At 39.1% G+C, this 22,751-nt stretch overlaps 2 protein-coding genes across 7 annotated transcripts in view; one reads left to right on the forward strand and one right to left on the reverse strand.

Moving 5' to 3' along the window:
- Positions 1-5,727, reverse strand: part of LOC127544650 (uncharacterized) — a 53,761-nt gene extending 48,034 nt beyond the window's left edge. For 4 of the 5 annotated variants that reach the window (XR_007949496.1, XR_007949495.1, XM_051971411.1 and 1 more), the window contains exon 1: positions 4,136-5,727. Coding sequence is in view for 2 of the 5 variants with exons in the window: in XM_051971411.1 (XP_051827371.1) it covers positions 4,136-4,972 (837 nt within the window). In the remaining 3 variants the exon portion in view is untranslated. Of the gene's footprint in view, positions 1-4,044 lie in introns of all 5 variants that reach the window. The other variant, XR_007949497.1, reaches the window with a different exon arrangement.
- A 1,192-nt stretch (positions 5,728-6,919) lies between these two features.
- On the forward strand, positions 6,920-22,351 carry LOC127544649 (zinc finger protein 501-like). Of its 2 annotated transcripts, XM_051971410.1 has the most exons (3): positions 6,920-7,143; positions 12,776-12,777; positions 16,007-22,351. In XM_051971410.1, exons 1-3 carry the CDS (start codon positions 6,987-6,989, stop codon positions 16,937-16,939), a joined length of 1,092 nt encoding a protein of 363 aa, XP_051827370.1. In that variant the 5' UTR covers positions 6,920-6,986; the 3' UTR covers positions 16,940-22,351. The 2 variants fall into 2 exon arrangements, 1 of the variants encoding a protein (XP_051827370.1); XR_007949494.1 differs by lacking the exons at positions 12,776-12,777; positions 16,007-22,351 and adding an exon at positions 10,446-10,544.
- The last annotated feature ends 400 nt before the right edge of the window (positions 22,352-22,751 follow it).

The following is a 22,751-nucleotide window of genomic DNA, read 5'->3' on the forward strand; positions in this document are numbered from 1 at the left end:
GTATGCTCCTTAAGAGCATAGACAGACCCATTTTTATTCTTCTATTTGTGTCTTTAGCCTCTCTCTCTTAGCATAATAGCATAATGTAGTAAGAGCTTAATATCTTGTTTTCAATCATTTATAAGTAAAAGGCAATTGGAGGTGGGAGAGAGTACTAATAATTGGGGGACTAGGGAATATTTCACAGAGGAGGTAGCATTTGAGCTGAATACTAAAGGAAAATAAGAATTTCAAGAAACTAAGATGAAGAAGGAATGTATCCCAGCCATGGAGGATGATCACTGGCATGTACTGCTCCTGGGATACCCTGCTCTGAAATGTGGGACCCCAAGAATAGCTAACATAGTTTCAAAATATTCTGTAGTTCTATACTCCATTTAAAATGAAGACTCACTAGCTCCCATTGAAGTGTTCACTTTTTGCCTAGTTGGATTGAAGATGCAATTATTTCAAAGCAAGGGAATCCGATGGAATAAAATAGTAAGATTTGCAATAGGGCACTCCCCTCTTAAACCCGCACAAGAGTGAACACATACAAAGGGCCCACACACAAAGAATATTTGTGGAAGAGCAACATCCCTCTGATGCTGCAATATCACTGATCATCTTCTGGTAATGTCATTGTGCTGCTCTCAGTAGGCCCTGTAACTGATGGTATGGGTTTCTGATGGGCTCCCCTGATCCTTGCTTATCTCATGGTGATTACTGCGTGACTAATGCCACCCTGCTGGTCTTGTGGTATCTTGGGCACATTCCGCAATAGATCCTAAAGGTCTCAGGTGAATATTATTCAAGTGGTATTGAACGTAAAGTTTCTACTCTGTAGCTCCCAGGACTATTCTGATATTGATTACTCTGGCCTCTATTTCCTGACAGACACCCAGCTCTGTTCATTGTGTCCACACTGTGTACTGTAAACAGGACCTTTAGCTATCAGAAACAACTGGAAAGAGAGAATGACTATTCCAATTTGATACTATTATAGAAGCCAGCAAAGAGGCTTCACACACACAGAGTTCAGAATGTCTTCTCTCTGAAGCAGGTTTCTGTAGATCTCCTTCATGAGTGTGACTATCTTAGGTAATTTGGGCAAGGGCAAAGCCCTATTATGCTATCATCTGGGCCCATCTCTGTCATAGTAGGGTGGAGATTGATAAAGATAGGCTAATTCTTAAGCCATTACATCTAGCTAAAAAAAAGAGGCAGTGTTCTCAGGCTAATAGTAGGCTTTCCATTTTTGGCCCAAAGAATGGGGCAGAAGGAGTGACAGGAAGAGAGGAAGAAAGAAGAGAAGAGATATCAAAGTCCTTAACAGATCATTATCTAATGATCAGTTACTTTCAAGATCCTTTCAGACAACATGAAAATGAATTTGACTAAGAACAAAAGGTTGTTTAAGGAGACAAGGTCCGTATCTGACATATCTAATGGTCAGTTATTTCCAAGATCTTTTCAAAATACATGGAAATGAATTTGAGTAAAAACAAAAGGTTGGCTAAGGAGACAAGGTCAGTATTTGACACCCACAGAGGCCACATTCCAATCTGTGAACTACAAAGCCCATCATAACTGATGTGTTATTTAGCATGTAAATATAAGAAGGGAGAAGATGGAGTGTTGATGTGCAAAATGAAATGATAGTAATAACCTTGGGGCAGCCACCAATTCACATGGTAGATCTTGAAGAAGAGGCCTTGGAATACCAAGTTTATTGTATTCCAAGAGTACATATTTAATAAAAAAACAAAAAATACCATAACTTATGAGCCTTTAACCATGTATCAACTTTACTTGTCAGCTAGATGACAATTCATTCAAACGTGTAATATAGTAGCATAGAGGACTACCAATAAAGCACTTCCCTAAAAACTTGGGTTTCACATGTGTGTATACATATATACATATACTTTTATATATAGATGTGGACCCACATCTAAAACTACACTATATAACATACAGTGTGTGTGTGTGTGTGTGTGTGTGTGTGTGTGTATGCAAATACATGTATGCAGAAGCAGTTTACACCTCCATTGCATGGAGACCAACATTGCTCCAGTCTTATAGTCCCAGAAGACATGTGGGTATTGATGAAGTTAGTGGCAGTCAAAAAGTTGTGGAAATCCCCTTTTAGTAGACGCAGGTTCTTCGTGAAGGCAAATATTAACTGGCAAAAATGTTAGTTAATTGTTAAATAGGAAGCCAGTTTTGCTAAGAGACTGACTTCTTTAGTGGCAAAGTCCTATTAGGGAAATGTAGGCTGGCACTAAGAAGAGAATGCTTTTTTAGCAGGCAGGGTCCTGCTTTGGACCTTCTGCAAAGAATGAGTGCAGAAATTGCTTTTTAAAAAGGAATCCTGAAGCTCAGATTTCAGGTTGAAAAGAAAGCCAAAGTTCCCAGGCCCAGATCTCCAATTAGAATTCAAAGGATCTGGCATCCCCAAAAGATCAAAGGGGTGCTTTTGACCAAGATTTGTAATTGAATAATGACATTTAACTTAATCTGGGGAGATATGCTTTCCCAGGAGGGCCTGAGATTCCCAAGATCAAAAGGGAACACAGTTTAAGAGTGATAATTTTAAAGGGAACAGTTACACTCCCGCTTCAGTATGCCATGTAATTTCTTGTGAGCCATGCTCCATGCTGTTATAACATGGTTGCTGATCTCTGGTTCTCTGCTGGTTACTAACAGCTGTATCTCCACTACTCAAAAAGTAATAACTTTGTGCTATTTTAATTTTCAGATGGACTTGATGGAAGTGCTATTTCTTGCTATAAAATGGAGAATGGACTTGCCATTCTCAATTCCAGTTTAAAGTTCAGGGAATTTTTACTTTAACCTTCTCAGAAAGGCAGGGGATTTTATACTAGGAGAAAAATCCCTCCACGTTTGCCTCTTCTTCCCATAGTAAATGTACCTCAATTCTGCTTTGGTTACAATGGCTTTTTCAAAAGGGTCCTCACTCCAGGTAATTAATTCTTCCAGACTTAGAACAGACCCAGAATACTGATACATTAAAATTTTTGTTTTTGTTTTTTCATTTTAAATGTTAACTTCCTGAATGCTAAAGATAGAAGGGCTTTAATCTGCTTTAGATTTAAAAATTAACAGTCCCCTTCTAGGAGAATAATAGAGTTTTGACAAAAATGGAATCATTTGGAAAAAGGATGGGTTTGGGGTGAAAGATGAATTCCATTTTGGATATGTTAAGTTTGAGATGCTGATGGGACATCCAGATGGAGTTGTTCAGCATGGTTTACTGATATGGTACTTCAGGAGAATAGTGCTGGATGTATTAACTGAATTGTCATCTGCATAGAATTGGTAAATGAACTTATAAAATCACTAGGAAGAAATGATAAAGAAAAGGTGAGGAAGCCTATCATCATCATCACTCTAGAAAAACAACCACATTTAGTAAGCAGTATGACAACAAAGAATAAAAAAAAATGTAGTCAATAGGTAGGAGGAGAACCAGGATGGGATGGAGTCAGTATAGCATAGTCTTGTGCAGGACTTGGAAATAGGAAGACCTGCTTGGGTTTAGGATTTATCTCAGACACTCTGTGGGATTTCCTTATCTGTAGAATAAAAGTCTAGATCCTTTCCAGCTCTCAATCTATAATTCTATGATTTAGCACTGAAAAGATCATGGATAGCTTTGGAGGGACCCGTTTAAGCTAAGATAATGAGGTGTGAAATAAGTTTGTGAGGTGAAGAGAAGTCGGTGGGAGGTATGACAGTGGATTCAGCCGACAAAGCTTTAAATAAGTTTGGTTATGAAAGGGGGCGGGGGTGGGGAGAGCGTGAGAAGGCTGGCAGGAGCAAATGAAGGCTTTTTTAAGGATGGGGAAAGTTTGCAGTACCGGGAAGGGAGCTAATGGATAAGGAGAAAGAGGGGCACTGTGGATTGTGACAGAAAATCATTTGGGGGAGGCGGGGGGAGAGGGAGGAAGGGGGGGGGACAAGCTCTTTGGAAGTAAATAACATACAGAGAATCAGTTTTTGTCAGCAAGAGGGGGAGCTATCTAAAAAGAATCAACCAACCTTAACTTCTTAAACAGCCAAGCAGAGAAGACGGAAACCCTGGTACATACATAACGGGAAGATGAAAACAAAAAGCTTGGGAAAGCCTCACATTGGATATTGAAACTGTAGGTGGGGCAGAGGCCGGCCACTGAGATGTCGAATCCTCCCCGCCGCCTAGAGGGGCCGCGCGGGCCCTGCCGGCCTGGCTAAGGCAGCGAGACCTTCGCTTCCGGTCAGAGGTTTCTGTCTCGCGGGGGAAGTCTCGGGCATCTCTGGAGTGGCGGGTGAGTCGGGGGTGGCCTAGGCCGGAGGAGGGGTGTGAGGATGAACGCCCCGGGGACTTGTGCGCGCGCGCGCGCGCCTGGGATTCCTCCGCCCTGCCTCCCGGGAGAGAGGGGCGGGTCAGTCCCTGGCGGCCAGACCTGGCCCGGCATGCCGGCAGGGGGCGAACTTCGAGATGGGTCTTTGGGCGTCTGGGGCGGCTCCCCCAGGGAGGGGCTCTAATTCCCGGCGAGCTGGGCTGGCGTGGCCTCCGCCCTCCGCCCTCCCACAAGCGCCAACCCAGGGCTGCGCGCGCGCGCCCTACCCAGTCCCTCCGGGTGACGTTCCCTTGGCCTGTGTGGCCGGCTGGAAGAGGGTGCCGCCGAGCGCTCTCCCGGACCTTGCCCCCGCCGACTCTCCCCGGAGCCCCCGCCGACAGCCCCACTCCCTTCCACCCCAGTCCCCCACACAGCGCAGCCGAATTCCCACCTGAGACCGGCAGGGGTTGCATTTCCCTACAAACATCAAACCTAGCAATACAGCAAGCGTTTAGTAACAATCTACATGCACGCATATATCTTACGTAGGTGTACATAGCTGTGCTCATAGACAGACAGCGCCTACCGTGTGATGGACGCTGTACCAAGCGCTGTTGTTTGTCCTTTATTCTTGAGCACGGTGACATCAGAGAGGGGAGGCCGTGGCGTGCAGGTGAATTGGATCTGAATAAGAAGGGCCAACCTTACTTTCCCCTCCAGAGCCATCTGGGTCCGATGGCCGGATATAGATCAGGGTGATTGGAGAGGCAAAGGGCCCCCATAAAACACAAAATCGCTGTTTGGGAGATGTTTTGGGCCAGAACTCTGTATTTGAAACAAGGATCGTTACAAGGAACTAACCCAGTGGAACTGATGAGACAATGGTTATCTAGTTTAGCATGGTGATTAATAGTTCTCTCATTCAGTATGATTGATTTAATCTTATCACAAATAATGGTTCCCTAGTGATATGATTGGCTTACACTCAATATAATGAATGGATTTAACCGTAATAGAGTGTATGAACTGGGACAAACTCAGCCAGGGTGGGATTCATTCCATCGTCCACCTTTGTGGTGACTGGAGGCTGAAGCAAAAGCCCCCGAACTCAGAGAGATTCATTGCCATCTTCATCAGCTTTGTGGTGGCTGGCCTGTCCTGCTCCTCCACTGAGACCTAGGCCCTTCTGAAGGGCCTCAAGAAAGCTAACCCGGGCCCAGGCAAGGAGGCAATAAAGAATTGGGGCTTTAACACCTGGCTGTTCTCCCCGGTGATTATACAGAACTGAAACAAAGGCTTCTCAGAGACCTCCAGGAAAACCCACCAAGCACACTACGGGAAGGAGTGTGGCTAACAGCTGGGGGAACCAAAAGAGACTTGTGATGTTTTGAGCTTTGAAAGGAGTCTGGGGGTTCCACATTGGCAGAGGGGACAGGGAATTTCACTGTAAAGGTCAGCAGCAGTGTCAGAAGAGATATAAAGTTTAGATCATGCTTGTCAGACTCTCATAGTAGGGGAATTAGAGATCATCAGAAGTAACTGTAATACAAAATTTTACATGGTAAATGACTTGAGTGGGTTGTAAATTACTCAACCCAAATTATAGAGAGAATATGACTCAATGCTGTAATCCCAGGCTGGAAGCATCCCCAACTCTTAAAGAGATCCCTTCAAACAAGGCCGTTGTACCCAGTTTTGGGGCTCTTTAGATTTGTATGGCTCAATAATTCTAGCTTGTGAGTCCCAACTGATGTGTTTACATTTACTAATCAGCTCGAGGACATAGCATAAGCAGAGGCATTTATTGAAATAGCATATTTAGAAAAAATATAGATGAAACACTTCCCCCATAAACCTGAGGCAAATTCTTTCAAAATACCTTTTCAGTGGGGAAAAATATAGGTAAGTAACAAGTAGATATGGTGTAAATTGGCTTAGAAGGAGCTGATAAAGACAGTGAGGATAGACTTTTCCTCTTGAGGGATGATAGGGGCTAGAAATTTGGGATTTGTCCTGGTCTTCACAAAGTTCTCTCCCTCCCTAAATCTTCCTAGGTTCTTGCCTATTACCCCACAGAAAGGCCAGGAAAACTGATGATGGAGGCTGAATGTCTGTCAACCAGGCCTCAGGTGAGTAATCTTTTACCTAATTATTCCAGACCCAATGTGGCTTTGATTTCTTTCCTTGACCAGGAATCTCTCTGTTGGTTTCTTTCCCCTTCAGGTCCTGGAACCCAAATACCCTTTCCTTGGGGTCTAACCCAGGTTTGGGGATGATAAACACTGTGACCTGTATCCCAGATATCTAAGCTGTCCCCAGTATATATGCATACACTTAGACCTTTTATCCATACAGCTACAAGAGTTTGAAGCTCAAGGGCCTTTTCAAAAAAAGCATTATAGGTAGAATGAATAACTTTGCTTCTTTTTGGATTTGGAAAGAATTTTTGAAAGTCTGGGCCTTTCCCAAATTATGACTGTCCTCACTCCTTCAGCCCCAGCCCATTGCTGAGAAAGGCATTTTACATATTCTGTTCCTTTCAGCTCAACAAAACATGTATAAATTGGATACCGTCCACCTTCTTAAATATAACTCGATGAGCTCCCACATGCACCTTCTCTTCCTATTCTCTCACCTTTGATCTGAGAAGTGGGACTGTGTATGGGTTGCAACAGGAACATATTATTTCAGGCACCCATGATATTTGAGGATGTGGCTGTATACCTTACCCGAGGTGAGTGGGACTGTCTGGACCCTGCTCAGAAGAGGCTCTACAGGGATGTGATGCTGGAGAATTATGAAAACATGTTGTCTTTGGGTAAGTTCTGTCCTCTAGCTCTCAGCTTCACTTCCTGCTTAGTGAATAGCAATGTGTTCTGATGGGCCATTTGTATTGTTTGAAAGGTTCAGGAATCAGAAATCACTAGTCCTGTTGAGACTCAAACATGGATATTTGCATTTGTTTACTTGTTTGTTTTCAACAAGCATAGTCTTCTGAGAACTGAAAATGAACAACTTTCTTAAGGATTCCTGGAATTATAATTTTCTCTGCTTCAAGTTCTCTGTAGGAAGTCCAGCTTCTTTGCCTTAGTCCCATAATTCTTCTTGGTTCCACTGGAAAGGTTGAAGGCAACATCTTCCATCCAGTTACTTAGGTTTACAAATTTGGAGTCATCCTGGACTCTTCCCCCTTTCTTATCCCTCATGTCCAGTTAGTACCAAATCTTGCTGCCCTGAGTCTCTGGGAAGCCCTTTTCCCAGGCCCATGTACCCTTCAGTCCTATGATCTTTCTTTCTATTTCCTACTCTGAAGGCTGTTAGTCTTCACCTCGGCTTTTTGAGGTTCTGAAAGGCAGTGGGACATAGTATAATTAGATGAACTAGGTTCAAATACTACCTCTCAATCTTAATAGCTATGTGAGCATAATCAGGTCCCTTAACCCCTCTGAACCTTGTTTTCATTATCTGTAAAATAGGATAAGCTTGTAGTACAACCTTATAGAAAGATCAAATGAAATAATGTATGAATCATGTTTTATGTACTACAAAGTACAACATCAGCTACTATTATTGGTCCTTTTCTTCCTTACCCTCTTCCTAGACTTCCTGGGGCTTGCCTCTCTTAGATGCCATCATGGGACACAAGGCACTGCTCTCATTTACTTCCTGTACCCCATATCCTTCAGAAGTCATTTGTCTAGAAACCACCAAGAACTTTGCCAGCACAATATAAGCTCCTTGAGAACAAAGACTCTGGACTTCCGGTTAAGATGGCGGAGAAGAGGCTCACAGCTGCATAAGCTCCACGCTTTCTCTCACTACCCACTTCATTACAAGCCTCTGAATCAATGCTTGATTGAAAAAAACCCACATATAGTTACCAAGAGAAGCCATCCTTGAGATCCGCCAAGAAAGGTCTGTCTTTACTGGAGGGCTGGGACGGTTTTAGATCGAGCGCAGGCTGAGGGCAGCGGCAGTGAGAGCACGGGAGCAGACAGGAGAGGGGGTGGGGAGTGATCGTAGCCGTCTCTGAGGGGACAGCTTCGCTACAGGTTTGGATACTTTGCTCCGGCAGCAAGTCAGCAGCCCAGCAGAGAAGCTAAAAACACCAGGAGTGAGGAATACAACCCCAAACAGCTGGAGTCTCTCGGGACCTGGCCGCCCCCCCTTCCCCCCCCACAGTGACTCAGCACGCTCTGGGATCTCAGAGCGCAGGCGCAGCACAGTCCTGCTAGTGCCTCATTGCTGCCCCCTGCAGTCTGTAGAGGAAGCTCGATAACACACACAGCCCCGCCCCCCAAAAGAAAGACTCCAGTTTTTTCTGTTTTTCTTTGGTAGTTTGTCTTTGATTATTAGACAGAATGAGCAAGAAGCTGAAGAGAACTTTAACCCTTGACAGCTTCTATACAGATAGAGAGCAGACTCTAAATCCTGAGGAGACTAAAAACAGGCAGTCCCCAGGTGAATCCCCAAAGGAGGAGATCATCTGTTCCTCAGCACAGATGAACCTCATAGAAGTGATTAAAAAGGCTCTCACAAGAGAGCTAGAAGAAAAATGGGGAAAGCAGAGTGAGGCTTGGCAAAAGGAGAGGGAGGCTTGGGAAAAGGAGAGGGAGGCTTGGCAAAAGAGCCTGGAGAAGTCAGTTAAAGAGAGAGTGGATAAAGAAGTAAAATCCTTGAAAAATAGGATTAGTGAACTGGAAACAGAAAACAGCTCTCTAAAAAACAAAATTGGCGAAATGGAAAAAAATTCCACAGAACAAAAGAACTCAATTGGACAATTAGAAAAAGATTTTTAAAAAGTGAGTGAAGAGAATACTTCACTGAAAATCAGAATTGAACAAGTGGAATTGAATGACTCGAGGAGACAAGAAGAATCAGTCAAGCAAATCCAAAAAAATCAAACAATGGAGAAAAATGTGAAGACAACAGACCTGGAAAACAGATCCAGGAGAGACAATCTGAGAATCATTGGACTCCCAGAAAAACATGATGAAAAAAAGAGCCTGGACACTATTTTCCAGGAAATTATCAAAGAGAACTGCCCAGAAGTCATAGGAACAGAGGAGAACAAAGACTCTTTCATTTTGCTCTTTGTCTCCTTGGACCTGGCACAGAACCTGGTACATAGTAGATAGTTAGTAAATGCTGATAGGTTTGAAGATTTAATTTTCACTTGATCTTTTGTATTTTTCTTCTTTTCTCCTTTAACATCAAAGTCACCTAGTCTAGGTCTCAATTACTTGGCTTCCTGATTGGTCTTCCTCCTGCCTTTCTCCTCTCTATTCCATCCTCCATATAGCTTCCAAATTGATCTTCCTAAAAGAGCTATGTAATCCTGTCATTCCGCTGCTTCATTGGCTCTCTGTTACTTCCAGAGAAAATGCCTCTTTTTAGCATCTGAAACCTTTCACAGTCTGGCTTCAACTTGGCCTTTTGGTTTATTGCAGATTACTTTGCTTTCCAAGCAGAATGGTCTATTAGTCATTTTCTTGTACCTGACATTTCATCTCTGTTTCTTTGCATAGTCTTGGCTAGAATGCATTCATTTCTTTCTAGCCTCAATGTTATGAAATTCATCCCATACTCTAGTTGCTAAGATCTCACTCTGCCCATTCTCATGACTTTATATATGCCTTGTATGTATGTTATGTTTCCCTCTGTGTATACATGTTCCCCCCTCCCATAGATCATAAAGGCATTCTTCTTTTTGTCTTTTTTTGTTTGTTTGTTTTTGTCTTTGTATCTTCAGCTTCTTGTTTTTGTCTTTGTATCTTCAGCACTGAACATAGTTCTTGTCATGTAGTGGAACTTTAATAAATGTTTGTTGAATTGAGTGTACCTATAGATGGGAGTTTCTTATCCTTTTAATAGGAAGAAGACACATGAGCTATTTTGTTTTCTGTGCCCTTACTTCCCTTCCCATCATTCCTTTGTTCCCCAAGGCTTCCAGTGCTTAAGGACATGCAGCATATTCCTAAAGCCTTAGGAGACTTTCATAACTTTTCCCCTTACCTGTTAATACTCTTAGAGATCCAAATCTCTAATGCTGGGGGCATTTCTGTATATTCTGTATATTCAGGACAAACTACCAGACACCATTTCCTTTCCTATGAGCAGGATTTCCAGTATCTAAACCTGATGTGATCTCCCATCTGGAGCGAGGGGAAGAGCCATGGGTTGTGCACACACAGGAAAAAGTGACCTTGAAAGGAGATTGTTCAGGTGAGTGTGTGAGAACCTTTTCTTCATTCAGTCATTGAACAGGGATTTTTTTTTTTACTTAGCATCTCTTAAGTGCTTAGTAGGGCATTAGGCATAATTTTTGAGTCAAGCTTATTGTAATTAGAAGAGACAGTTTCTTCTTTAAAGGAGGTTACTTTGTTTAAGGACAGTAAAAATAAACTCTAGAGAACAAGTGAAGGCAGTGTATGGAGTCTCACTAGCCTCATAGTGGCTGATGAGGTGAAGCTTTAAAGCAAAGGAAAAGTATGCAGGACAGGCTTCTTGGGGGATATGATATTAATTCAAAGAGTCATAAGATTATAGAATTTTAGAGTTGGGAGTGACTTTAGAGGCCACTTTGACTAACCCCTTTATTTTGTAGGGATTGAGGTTAGGTGAGAGGTTCAATAGCACTTGTGTACATGTTTTGTTCCCCAGGATAATATAAACTCACTAAGTCAAAGACAGCTTAATTTTTATTTTTTAAAATAAATAATTAATTTATTTTTATTTTTATTTATAGTGTCTGGCTTATAGAAATAGGAATAGAAACTAGACCTGTGATTTCATTGACCCAGAGAAATTCTGAATGAGCACTTGCCTCCACCAGTACTGATAAAACACCTTCTCTTTAACTTACAGTCTCACCTAATGTCTAAAAGGCAGGTGTTTAATAAATGTTGACTTAAATTATGTTATTTGTACCCTCCATGCCATATTGTGTGAGGTTCCCACTTTTAACAAATCTACCTCCTACTGTGGTTCTGTTTTAGTTCTGGAATGCATTGGTCTTAGATGTATTGACTGTTGTGTTTGACTCTGAGACTTGCCAGCTGTATGACCCTTAAGCAATTTAGTCCCTCTGATTGTTGGTTTTCCCCATAAGGCAAAATAGGAATAATAAATAATAATATAACTTGTCTCAGAGAGTTAGTGGGAAAAGGACTATGTAAGTCTTAGTGCTCAACATGTATGAGCTTCTAGGATTACCTGACCTTTATAAGGTGGTGATATCACATCATATCCCGAGTGATGGGTGGCTTTTTAAAAAATTTTTTTAGCAATGACCACTCAGATAACCAGCAGTACCACCTCAGTCAACCCTAGTGATTCTTTAAGACCCTTGTCTGAGAAAACTATCTGAAGACTTCTCTGTTGAGGTTTATTGAGCTAAATTCTTAATTTTCTAAAAATACCTACAGCAATGATGGTCTGTCTCAACTATTGTTTTCTTATTTTGAATTCTTATCACCACAAAAACACTATCTGTATGAGTTTATAGAATAAGCAATTTAACTTCAGTGGACCTCAGTTTCTGAATCTTTAAAATGAAAGGGATGGCTAGATGTACCCTCAGATCTATTCCAGTTTTAGGGCATAGGATCCTCTCATTTCTTACCTTTGGTTTTTGGCTTTGTGTTTCTCATTAAAATTGAGCACAATAGAGTAGACCGTATTAATTTTACTCAATTTAAATTACATATACCCTTCAGAAAAAGAGAGCGAGAGAGAGAGATAAATAATAACACTCAATAATCATATGCTCCAGAATGAGAATGAGATGTGAATTTGTTCCTCTGAAGGGTAAGGAAAGGGCCAGCACAAGAGGGGAAAATAAAGGAAAAGTCACTAAGCAGGAAGATGGTGGCATCTCATCTTAGCTTTGGCTTATGCTCTGCTTATTTCTGCTCCACTTCTACCTACCTGACTATAGAACCAATATTTAAACTGAAATTACAGATCTAGCTTAGAATTATCCATATCTCCTGTCTTTTATGGGCAATTGAAGGTTCTTAAGATAGGCCACTTTTGATTATATGTGATTTTTTGCTTTAATCACTGATTTTAGAATTGAACACTAAGTCAAAAAGGACAGCCTTGTATAATAACTTTGCAATTACTATGACTTTGTTTCCCTTAAGATGACTTAAAATTAGAGATTAAGCATAAAAAGGGATCTTAGCAACCATCTAGTCCATCCTCTTCATTTTACTGATGAAGAGACTAACTCTCAGAGGGTTTCCTATTGGTATCTCCAAGGCCCATCCGTAGGCCTGGTACATAGTAGCTACTTTATAAACCATTGCTTGTCCATTCATTCATTTAATGGCTTGGTCAGAGTCACACAGGTATTGAGAGGCAGAGAAGGGACTGAGATCTTGGTCTTGTCTGGCTCAATTCTCATTCAGGTCTCTCTCTTCATTGCTGCCTACAGACCTTTGGAGTTGTTGCACAAGTACTGGAGGATGGGTGTTTTCTCTACATCTTATTCCCTTAAAGGTTTTGATCAGGTTAGGAAACTGGGTTTGAATTTTGTCTGTGTAATCATGGGCAAATTACTCTTCATATGCAAAATGGGTCTAAAAATACTTGTACTCTCTACCTTACAGGATTGGGAGGAAAATGCTTTGCAAACCTTAAAGTGCTAGAGAAATATGAGTGATTATTCTTAGACTGAGGAAGAAATGTGGCATAATAGGTAGGCTGATAGACAGCCTTAGAATCAGGAAAATCTGGTTCAAGTCCAGCCTCTGAGATATCCTGGATATGAGTAAGAGAAGGACACTAAGACTTTATAGAAGAGTGACTGATCTATATTTGTGAAAGGAGGTTCCACACCATGGGGCTTGCTGTAACAGCTAATAAAGCTATGAGTCTGGGCAAAAAAGAATTGTTAGGTAATCTAGGTCCTTACCCAGTTGTCTGACTTTGGCCATTGACCCAATCTTCCTTTACATGTTCATCTCATTCTTTTTGATTTAGTGAGACTGTGAATTTGGTTCTGCTGTTTACTTCCCTAGTCAGTTGCCATTAGTTAACAACCGATATGGTATCTTCATTTATTTTATTTTTTTTTTTGCTGCTCTATGTATATTTCGCTAGTCCTAAGAAAGTTTGCCTCTCCCATATAGATTTTTCCCTATTGGCCTTTCAACACTTAAATTTTAACAGGTGTTTATTAAATAATAAAAAGAATTAATCATAATTTAAAGTAATAATAAGCCTTGAGTCAGCAGAGTACATAGAAAGCTAGCCTTGGGCTCATGAACACAAATTTAAATCTTGTCTCTGACATATACTGACCATTGTATGTGATCCTACACAAGCCACTTGATCTTTCATTCTTCTAAACAACTTTCAATTACTGTATTTCAGAGAAGCTATTGACTTTCGTTGGCAGAAGTAATTTTCTTATCTAGGAATTCCCTATATTAATGAAATTTCAGGTTTAGTACCTCTGCCTATGCTTGTCCTTCTCAAGAATACATAAACATAACACTTTATAGACAGCGTTTAAAGGAAGGCCTTATGCAACATTCTTTTGTTTTAAATAAATTTTTATTGATGTCTTCTGGGTTTTTTTGGTCACTGTGACTCCCCTCAACATCCCCATCTAAAATATAGTTTCACATACACACCCACACATATATAGTTTTATATATATGTGTGTGTGTATATGTGTGTGTATATATGTGTGTGTATATATATATATATATGTATATATATATACACACACATATATACACACACATATATACACACATACATACAAATACACGTTATTTATTTTTAGAACAAAAAAAGAAAAAAGCAAAAAATCAGTGTATGTGATCAGTTTGTTGAAGAGGTCTGAAAATATGTTCATTGTGTAATATTTATGCATCTTCTGCCTCTGCAGAGGGAAGAAATGAGGGTATCTTCTAATATCTCTTTTAAGCTATACAAGCTCTTTATAATTTTACATCATCTGCTTTTTTAAAAATAGTTTTAATTGATGATTTTATATCACCAGATATTGGTGATATTCTTCCCATTAATTAATTTTCCATTAATTCTGTCAAATTCTTGGCTTGTCCTCCATAATCTGTTTTGATTACAGTCACATCCATGCCAGATAAGTGTAAAATGACTCCTTGAAGAGAGGCATCCCATATAACTAATGGTATTTTTTTAAGACAAAAGAAAAGAAAAAGAAGGAAAAAATCAGTGTAATTGATTAATACATCAAAAAAAATCTGAAAATAAGTATGACATTTGTGGGAGTTTCTTTTCATAGATCTTCTTTCAAGCCTTGCTTGTTCTTTATATTTTTGCAATGTTCACTTTTTTTTTTTTTTATGGTTTTCATTTGCATTCTTGTAGTCACTGTGTATATTTTTTTCTTGGCTGTGCTCACTTTATTCTGCATCAGTTCATGTATATGATCTTTCCATGTTTCTTCATATTCATCACCTTTATCATTTCTTACAGCACAGTAATATTCCATTATATTTACATACCAGTTTGTTTATTTATTCCCTATTTGATGGGCATCTTTTTTGTAATTCTTTGCTATCACAAAATGTCCTTATCTAGAAATATTTTGGTAATGGAAACTCTGGGCCTAAAGTTGTGGGCATTTTAGTCCTTTCATTTGTATGATTTCAAATTGCTTTTCAAAATGGTTGTCCTGATTTATAGCTTTACCAATAATGTATTTGTAATGCAACTCTCTAAATATTCTTAGTTTTTTAATATCTTTAGCTTATTACCTTTTCAATCATTCTGCTCATGATTTCCAAGAACTTCTTTTCTCTTATTCTCAGTTTGCCTCTCTGATATTACTATTCATTGTATGGTGTTTTTTTAGCTCTTCTGTTCTCTTCACACTTTCCCCCTTCCTCCTTAGGCTTTTACTCTCTGCCTTCATCCAAACTTAGTGTCTATAATTCTTCTTTTCACTTTATTCCTCCTTTTTAACCTCTGCTGAGACTATAATGCTAGCATTAAAATCTTTCAGCCCCAAGTCTCTTAGGAGATAAGATTTGTCTCATTTCTATTCTTGTAATTTCCTTTCTCCCAACATAAACAGGTAATATATATGCTTTATATTCATTGTTATAGATTTTGAGACCAGGACTGAGAATGGGAGGTTGTCTCAAAAGCAGAAAATTCTTGAAGAGATGGAATTGCAAGCAACAGTTTTGGAAAGATTTAGAGGGCATCTTCCCCAGAAACATAAATCAAAGGAAAATCAGGAATGTCTAACAGAAGGACTGAGAAAACTTTTCTCACAGAGAAGAGGTTTCAAGCCAGTGAAAATGATCCACCAGAAATCTATCAGAGAGGAACAACGAAAATGTGATGAATTTCAGAAAAATTTCAGAAAGGAGTCAAATCCTGTCGGACACAAAGAAATTTCTTCTGTATGGAATACTCAGCCATGTGCTAAAATGGGCCAAAGCTTCAAACAAGATTTAGACCAAATGAAGGGACAATTGGAAAAGAAATTTTGTAAACCTAATGCATATCAGAAAAGTTTCAAGCAAAGCTCAACCCAATCTGGACATCATCAAATTAATTATGTAGAGAAACCCTATGCATGTAATGAATGTGGAAAAACCTTCCGTCAAAGCTCAGCCCTTAATCTTCATCACAGAATTCATACTGGTGAAAAACCCTATGAATGTAATGAGTGTGGGCAAACCTTTAGTCAGCTTTCTAACCTTAGCACACACCAGAGAATTCACACTGGAGAGAAACCCTATGAGTGTACAGAATGTGGAAAAGCCTTCCGTCAGCATTCAGTTTTTATTCGGCATCAGAGAATTCACACTGGTGAGAAACCTTATGAGTGTAATGAATGTGGAAAAGCCTTTACTACCTGTTCATCTCTTATTCTGCATTATAGAATCCATACTGGAGAGAAACCCTATGAGTGTAATGACTGTGGAAAAGCCTTCAGTCAGAGCTCATCCCTTATTCTGCATCATAGGATTCATACTGGAGAGAAACCATTTAAATGTAATGAATGTGGACAAACTTTTAGCCAGTTGTCAACTCTTATTAAACATGAGAGGACACATAATGGAGAGAAACCCTATTTATGTAATGAGTGTGGAAAATCTTTCCGTCAGGACTCTCAACTTCTATTTCATCAGAGAACTCATAATGGTGAAAAACCCTTTCAGTGTAATGTATGTGGGAAAGACTTCAGTGCTCGTGCATCCCTTATTCAACACCAGAGAATTCATACTGGAGAGAAGCCCTATGAGTGTAGTGAATGTGAGAAAGCCTTCCGTAGACGCTCAGAATTTATTCGGCATCAGAGGGTACATACAGGAGAAAAACCATATGTATGTAATCAGTGTGAAAAATCCTTCAGTGTACACTCCTGCTTTATCCGACACCAGAGAATTCATACAGGTGAAAAACCTTATAAATGCAATGAATGTGGAAAAGCCTTCCGTCAGAGCTCTCATCTTCTTACACATCAGAGGATTCATACTGGAGAGAAACCTTATGAGTGTAAAGAATGTAGCAAATCGTTTTGTCACAGAATATCCCTCATTCAACATCAGAGAGTTCACATAGGAGAAGGACCCCATGAAAAAGTTGTCACTTCATGACTGACTCATTACTTAAGAAGTAACCTGTCCAGTTTACATTCTCATTCAGTATGTGGAGTGAGCTGCATCAATCATATCCTAAGACATATAACTTCCCTGAAAAGGTGGATCACTGTGCATTTCCTACCTACTTTTCTATACCTTTATAGAGGCAGAGTTTGATTTGTGTATACCACATTATATTGAATATTATATTGAAGCTGAAGAATTTTAGTGATGACTTTCAGAGAAAGCCCCAGAGAAGCTCTCATCATTTGAAAATGACATAAAAACTGGTGCATCTAAGTCCTGTTGTTTTTGCCCAGGTGCCTTTGGAATGCCTTCCTACTCACTATACTTTGCTGCACACCAGGAATTGAGGCCAGGAAGCTGCTATCTATGACCACCTTACTTTAGTTGAATCATCCTTCCCTCCAAAAAACTTTTTAAATTCCTGAGTCCTCCACATTTGTGATTAAGGGTTTCCCATCCTGTAGCTCTTTGTATTTACTGATTTCCTCTGGCAACTTTGAGTTGCTATATGCTCTTCTGAGTCTGGAACTTTGTCTTAATTATCTGTTATATTACCCCAGGGCCCAACACAAAGTTTTGCAGTGGAAAAGAGATTAGACTTATAGTTCATTGGTGGGTTGAGGGAGCTCTTGGTAGGAATGCCAGCCAGTCCCATCCTGTTTAGAATACTTGAAATATGAAGTAACTTATGGTGACACAGACAAGGTGTCCTAGCTCTCCTCCAGTTTTTTGTCCTGTGTACCATGGCTGCTTATGAACAGTGGGGATAGTGGGAAAAGCACTGGATCTGGTGTCAGAATATCTGCACTTCAATTGCTGATCTGACCAGCAGTGTGACTCCCATGAGCAGATCACTAAATCTTTTGAAGCTTAAATTTTCTTAGATAATTGTAGACTAATTTATGTTAAATAGCTCATCTTGTAAAATACAAATACTGTTAACCACTATTTCATTCTCTACTTAATGGAAATTCAATCAAGTGACTTTCAAAAGCCCACAAGAGTTGTTTTTAATTCAAAAAACATTTATGAAATCCCCGTTGTGTTTATTCAAGAACACTGTGTTAAGCTAGGGAAGATGGAATGACCAAGTCCTTGTCCCAAAGGACCCTTCAGTCTACTCAGATACATATAATTATTCATAAGTGCATAATTAGTGTGCATTAGGCTGAGAAGTCTGAGGATAGGGAAAGTAGAGGTTGAATTCAGTTTGTGGTAGGGATGAGGGAGAAAATTCTAGGAAGGAAAAGTATCCATAAGGAAAAACAAGCAGGAGAACTGTTTTCTGGATTCTGTTAAAGAAGAAAGGAAGTAGTCTGTATAGAGAGTAGAATATATGGATGAGAGTAATGAGATAAGGCTAGAAAGTGAGAGTAATACAAGGATGTGCAGGGTTTTAGATACCAGGCGAAGAAATGTGAAATTGGTATATGCAAGTCAGAAACCTTGGAGGGTTTGAGCAAAGGAGTGATTTCTTAAGGTATCATGCTTTTCTGTGCCTCAGGCTAATTATTTTGACATCAGTATGAAGTAGTTAGAGAAGCTGTTAGACTGTTGTTAGATTAATAAAGTGGTCTGGGAGTTGTGATGAGGACCTCTGTAGGAATGGAGAAAAGAGATTGTATGATAGAACTAATACCTATCAGGCTTCATCTTGTCCCTTCCCTATATTCACCCCCACCTATGTCTCTTCTGAGTTAGGCCTATCCCTCTACAGAACTCCTAATATGGATTAGTCTTCCCTCAATGGTGACAATATCCCCAGGACCTCATTGACTTCTGCTTCCTTTGACACAAATGCTTTTCTTTTTCTTTTCTTTTCTTCTTCTTCTCCTCCTCCTCCTCCTTCTTCTTCTTCTTTTTTTTTTTTTATTAAATGTGGTGTTCTTTTATATAATATATGATGGTTCTCTGTGAGCAGGTTTCTTGGTGAGGTTTCTGGAGGCAGCCTTAGTTTCAGTTCCAAGTAATAATCATTTCAAATACAGCCAGCTGATAAAATCCAAATGTTTATTTTCTCCTTCTGAATCTTGTCTCCTTGCCTGGGGCTGGGCAGCTTCCTGGAGAGCCTTTCAGACCAGCCTTGGTCTCAGTGGGGTTAGTGAAGGAGGCCAGCCACCACCATGGTGTGAAATGAAGTGAATGAATCTGGCTCCACCTCCGAGAATGGGCTTCTTCTGAACTGACTCTCACTCTGTCCATCTTCTGAAGTGACTTCTGGCTCTTTTTTATGCTCAGTGTAAAAGGTTGACTCCTCCTCCGAGAGAGTGGGATTGTGGGTTTCTGACTTGTGAATCTTATACTGAATACTGACTTATGAATCTCCCAAAAGTGTGAACGCCAATGAGTATTTAAATTAGTGAGCTAGAGAATTTGCTAAGTACTATGCTAAATTAGGCAACTGACTTATCACTTTGTAAGGGTTCTAACAATTAACGCTTTTTATTTATAAAACATATGCATGAATTAAGACAACTCTGAGATATCACTATACACCTCTCAGATGGGCTAAGATGACAGGAAAAGATAACGAATGTTGGAGGGGATGTGGGAAAATTGGGACACTGATGCATTGTTGGTGGAATTGGTGGTGTCGTTGGGGTAGAGAGGAGGGGAAAAGTATATGTTTTGTCAATAAAAAACTATTTAAAAAAACATATGCATGGGTAACTTTTTAACACTGTCCTTTGCAAAGACTTCTGTTCCAAGTTATTCCCTCCTTCCTCCTATCCCCTCCCCTAGATGGCAGGTAACACAATACATGTTAAATATGTTAAAATATACATTAAATCCAATATATGCATACATATTTATACAGTTATCTTGCTGCACAAGAAAAATCAGATCAAGAAGGGAAAAAATTGAGAAAGAAGACAAAATGCAAGGAAATAACAACAGAAATAATGGGAATGCTGTGTTGTATCACACACTCAGTTCTCATGGTCCTCTCTTTGGGTGTAGATAGCTCTCTTCATCACTGAACAATTAGAATTGGTTTGAATCATCTCGTTGTTGAAGAGAGCCAAATCCATCAGAACTGATCATTGTATAGTTTTCTTGTTGTGTATAATGATCTCCTGGTTCTGCTCAGTTCATGTAACTCTCTCCAGGCCTCTCTGAAATTATTCTGCTGATTGTTTCTTACAGAACAATAATATTCCATAATACCCATATACTATAATTTATTCAGCCATTCTCTAGTTGATGGGCATCCATTCAGTTTTCAGTTTCTTGCAACTATGAAAAGGGCTGCCACAAATATTTTTGTACATGTGGGTCCCTTTCCCTCTTTTAAGATTTTTTTGGTATATAAGCCCAGCAGAAACACTGCTAGGTCAAAGGGTAATGCACAGTTTGAAAACTTTTTGGTTATAGTTCCAAATTGCTCTCCAGAATGGTTAGATCCATTCACAGATCCACCAACAATATATCAGTGTCCCAGTTTTCTCACATCCCCTCCAACATTCATCATTATCTTTTCCTATCATCTTAGCCAATCTGAGAGGTGTGTAGTGTTATCTCAGAGTTGTTTTAATTTGCATTTCTCTGATCAATAGTGATTTAGAGCACCTTTTCATATGACTAGAAATAGTTTCAATTTCTTCATTTGAAAATTGTCTGTTCATATCTTTGACCATTTACCAATTGGAAAATGGCTTGAATTCTTATAAATTTGAGTCATTTCTCTATACATTTTAGAAATGAGGCCTTTATCAGAATCTTTGAATGTAAAAGTGTTTTCCCAGTTTATTGCTTCCCTTCTAATCTTGTCTGTATTAGTTATAAAAACTCTTTAATTTAATATAATCAAAATTATCTATTTTGTGATCAATAATGATCTCTAGTTCTTCTTTGGTCACAAATTCCTTCCTTCTCCACAGATCTGAGAGGTAAACTAGCCTATGTTCTTCTAATTTGTTTATAATATCATTCTTTATGTCTAGATCATGAACTCATTTCGAGCATATCTTGGTATATGCTGTTAGGTGTGGATCAGTGCCTAATTTCTACCATGCTAATTTCCAATTTTCCTAGCAGTTTTTGTCAAATAGTGAATTCTTGTCCCAAAAGCTGGGGACTTTGGTTTTGTCAAACACTAGATTATGAAAGTTATTAACTACTTTGTCCGGTGAACCTAACCTATTCCATTGATCAATTTCTTAGCCAATACGAAATGGTTTTGGTGACCACTGCTTTATAACATATTTTTAGATCTAGTATAGCTAGGCCACCTTCATTTGATTTTTTTTTTCATTAATTCCCTTGAAATTCTTAACCTTTTGTTCTTCCAGATGAATTTTGGTGTTATTTTTCCTAGGTCAATAAAATAGTTTCTTGGGAGTTTGATAGGTATGGCACTAAATAGATTAGTTTATGTAGTATTTGACACAAGTTCTTGATAACCTCTGGTTGTACTGATATGTCTCCCTGGTTACCTGCTCTAGCGATCTGACTCAAAGGTTGTGTTCACTAGAGCTTGAGCTAAGTGCCACTTGTGTCTTTGCTAATATTTTTTCTGTGCTATATCTAAGTAAATCCCTTTGCTTAATTGTTCAATGATCTAAAAGTGTCTCTACTTGAAATAATAGCATCAGGTTCATCTTTACCAGGATTGATGTGAAAAAGATTAAAGATATAGAATGGACATGAATTATTACCAGATTAGATATGAAAGGTGAATGAGAAAAGCTAACTAATGCAAAGGTTTCAAACATGAGAGAATGGATAAATGATACAGCTGTCACATATAAAATAAGGAAGTCAGAAAAATGAGTTAAGTTTAATGGAACTTGAGGTGAGGTCAGAAGAGCAAAGCAGAAACAATTGGAGAGTATAGCAATTAGAGCTCAAAAATTACCTAGTTCAGGGGTTGTGAACTTGCTTTCTTTTAATATTTTGGTAATTGTTATTTCAATACAATTTATTCCTTTTATAAACTTATGTATTTTATTTTATGCATGTAAAAATACTATTCTAAAGAGTCCATATGCTTCACCAAACTGACAAAGGGTTCAAAAAAATTTAAGAACTCCTGATCCAGTTTACTCCTCCAAAGCAAGTCCAAAAAGATTAAAGGTCACACAAATAATACAGAGTCAAGTTGGGATTCAAGTTGATCCTCTGATTCCAAGTTGAGCATGTTTTTCATTTCATATATTCACTAAAAGCTTGATGAACATCTTAAACTAGTAGAGTTCGGGGCAAGATATTTGGAAGACATCTTCATAGAAATGGTAGTTGAAGTTCTATAGCACTTTATTTTTTAAATGTTTTTATCAGCACCAATTGTACATTCCCAAATTCATAGTGGAAAAAAAAAAGATTGTATTTGAAACTTTGAATTTCTTTTATGTAAAGCTTTCTTTAAAAATAAATAATAAATTAAATATGTAACTTTCACATTCTTGCTTCTGTATGATTCTGATAATTCCATCTTTCTAATAGAAAATTATTTTAAAAGTTGTAGTCATCCTTTTCTCCTTTGCTTCTTTCTTTCCCTTTATTTTCTCTTCCTTTTCTTCCTTCCTTCCTTCCTTCCTTCCTTCCTTCCTTCCTTCCTTCCTTCCTTCCTTCCTTCCTTCCTTCCTTCCTGTCTGCTTTCTTTCCTTCTTTTCTCCTTTCCTCCCTGCTTTCCTTCCTACTTTCCTCCCTGCTTTTTCTTTCTTTCCTTTTTCTTTCCCTCCTTCCTTTTTTCCTCCCATCCCAATTATTCCACCCCCAGCACAGAACCATTGTAACAAATACACATAGTCAATAAACAAATCCCTACATTGACTATATCTGAAATTGTATATCTAGT

Source organism: Antechinus flavipes, chromosome 1, assembly GCF_016432865.1.
Source record: "Antechinus flavipes isolate AdamAnt ecotype Samford, QLD, Australia chromosome 1, AdamAnt_v2, whole genome shotgun sequence".
Taxonomy (NCBI): Eukaryota; Metazoa; Chordata; class Mammalia; order Dasyuromorphia; family Dasyuridae; genus Antechinus; species Antechinus flavipes.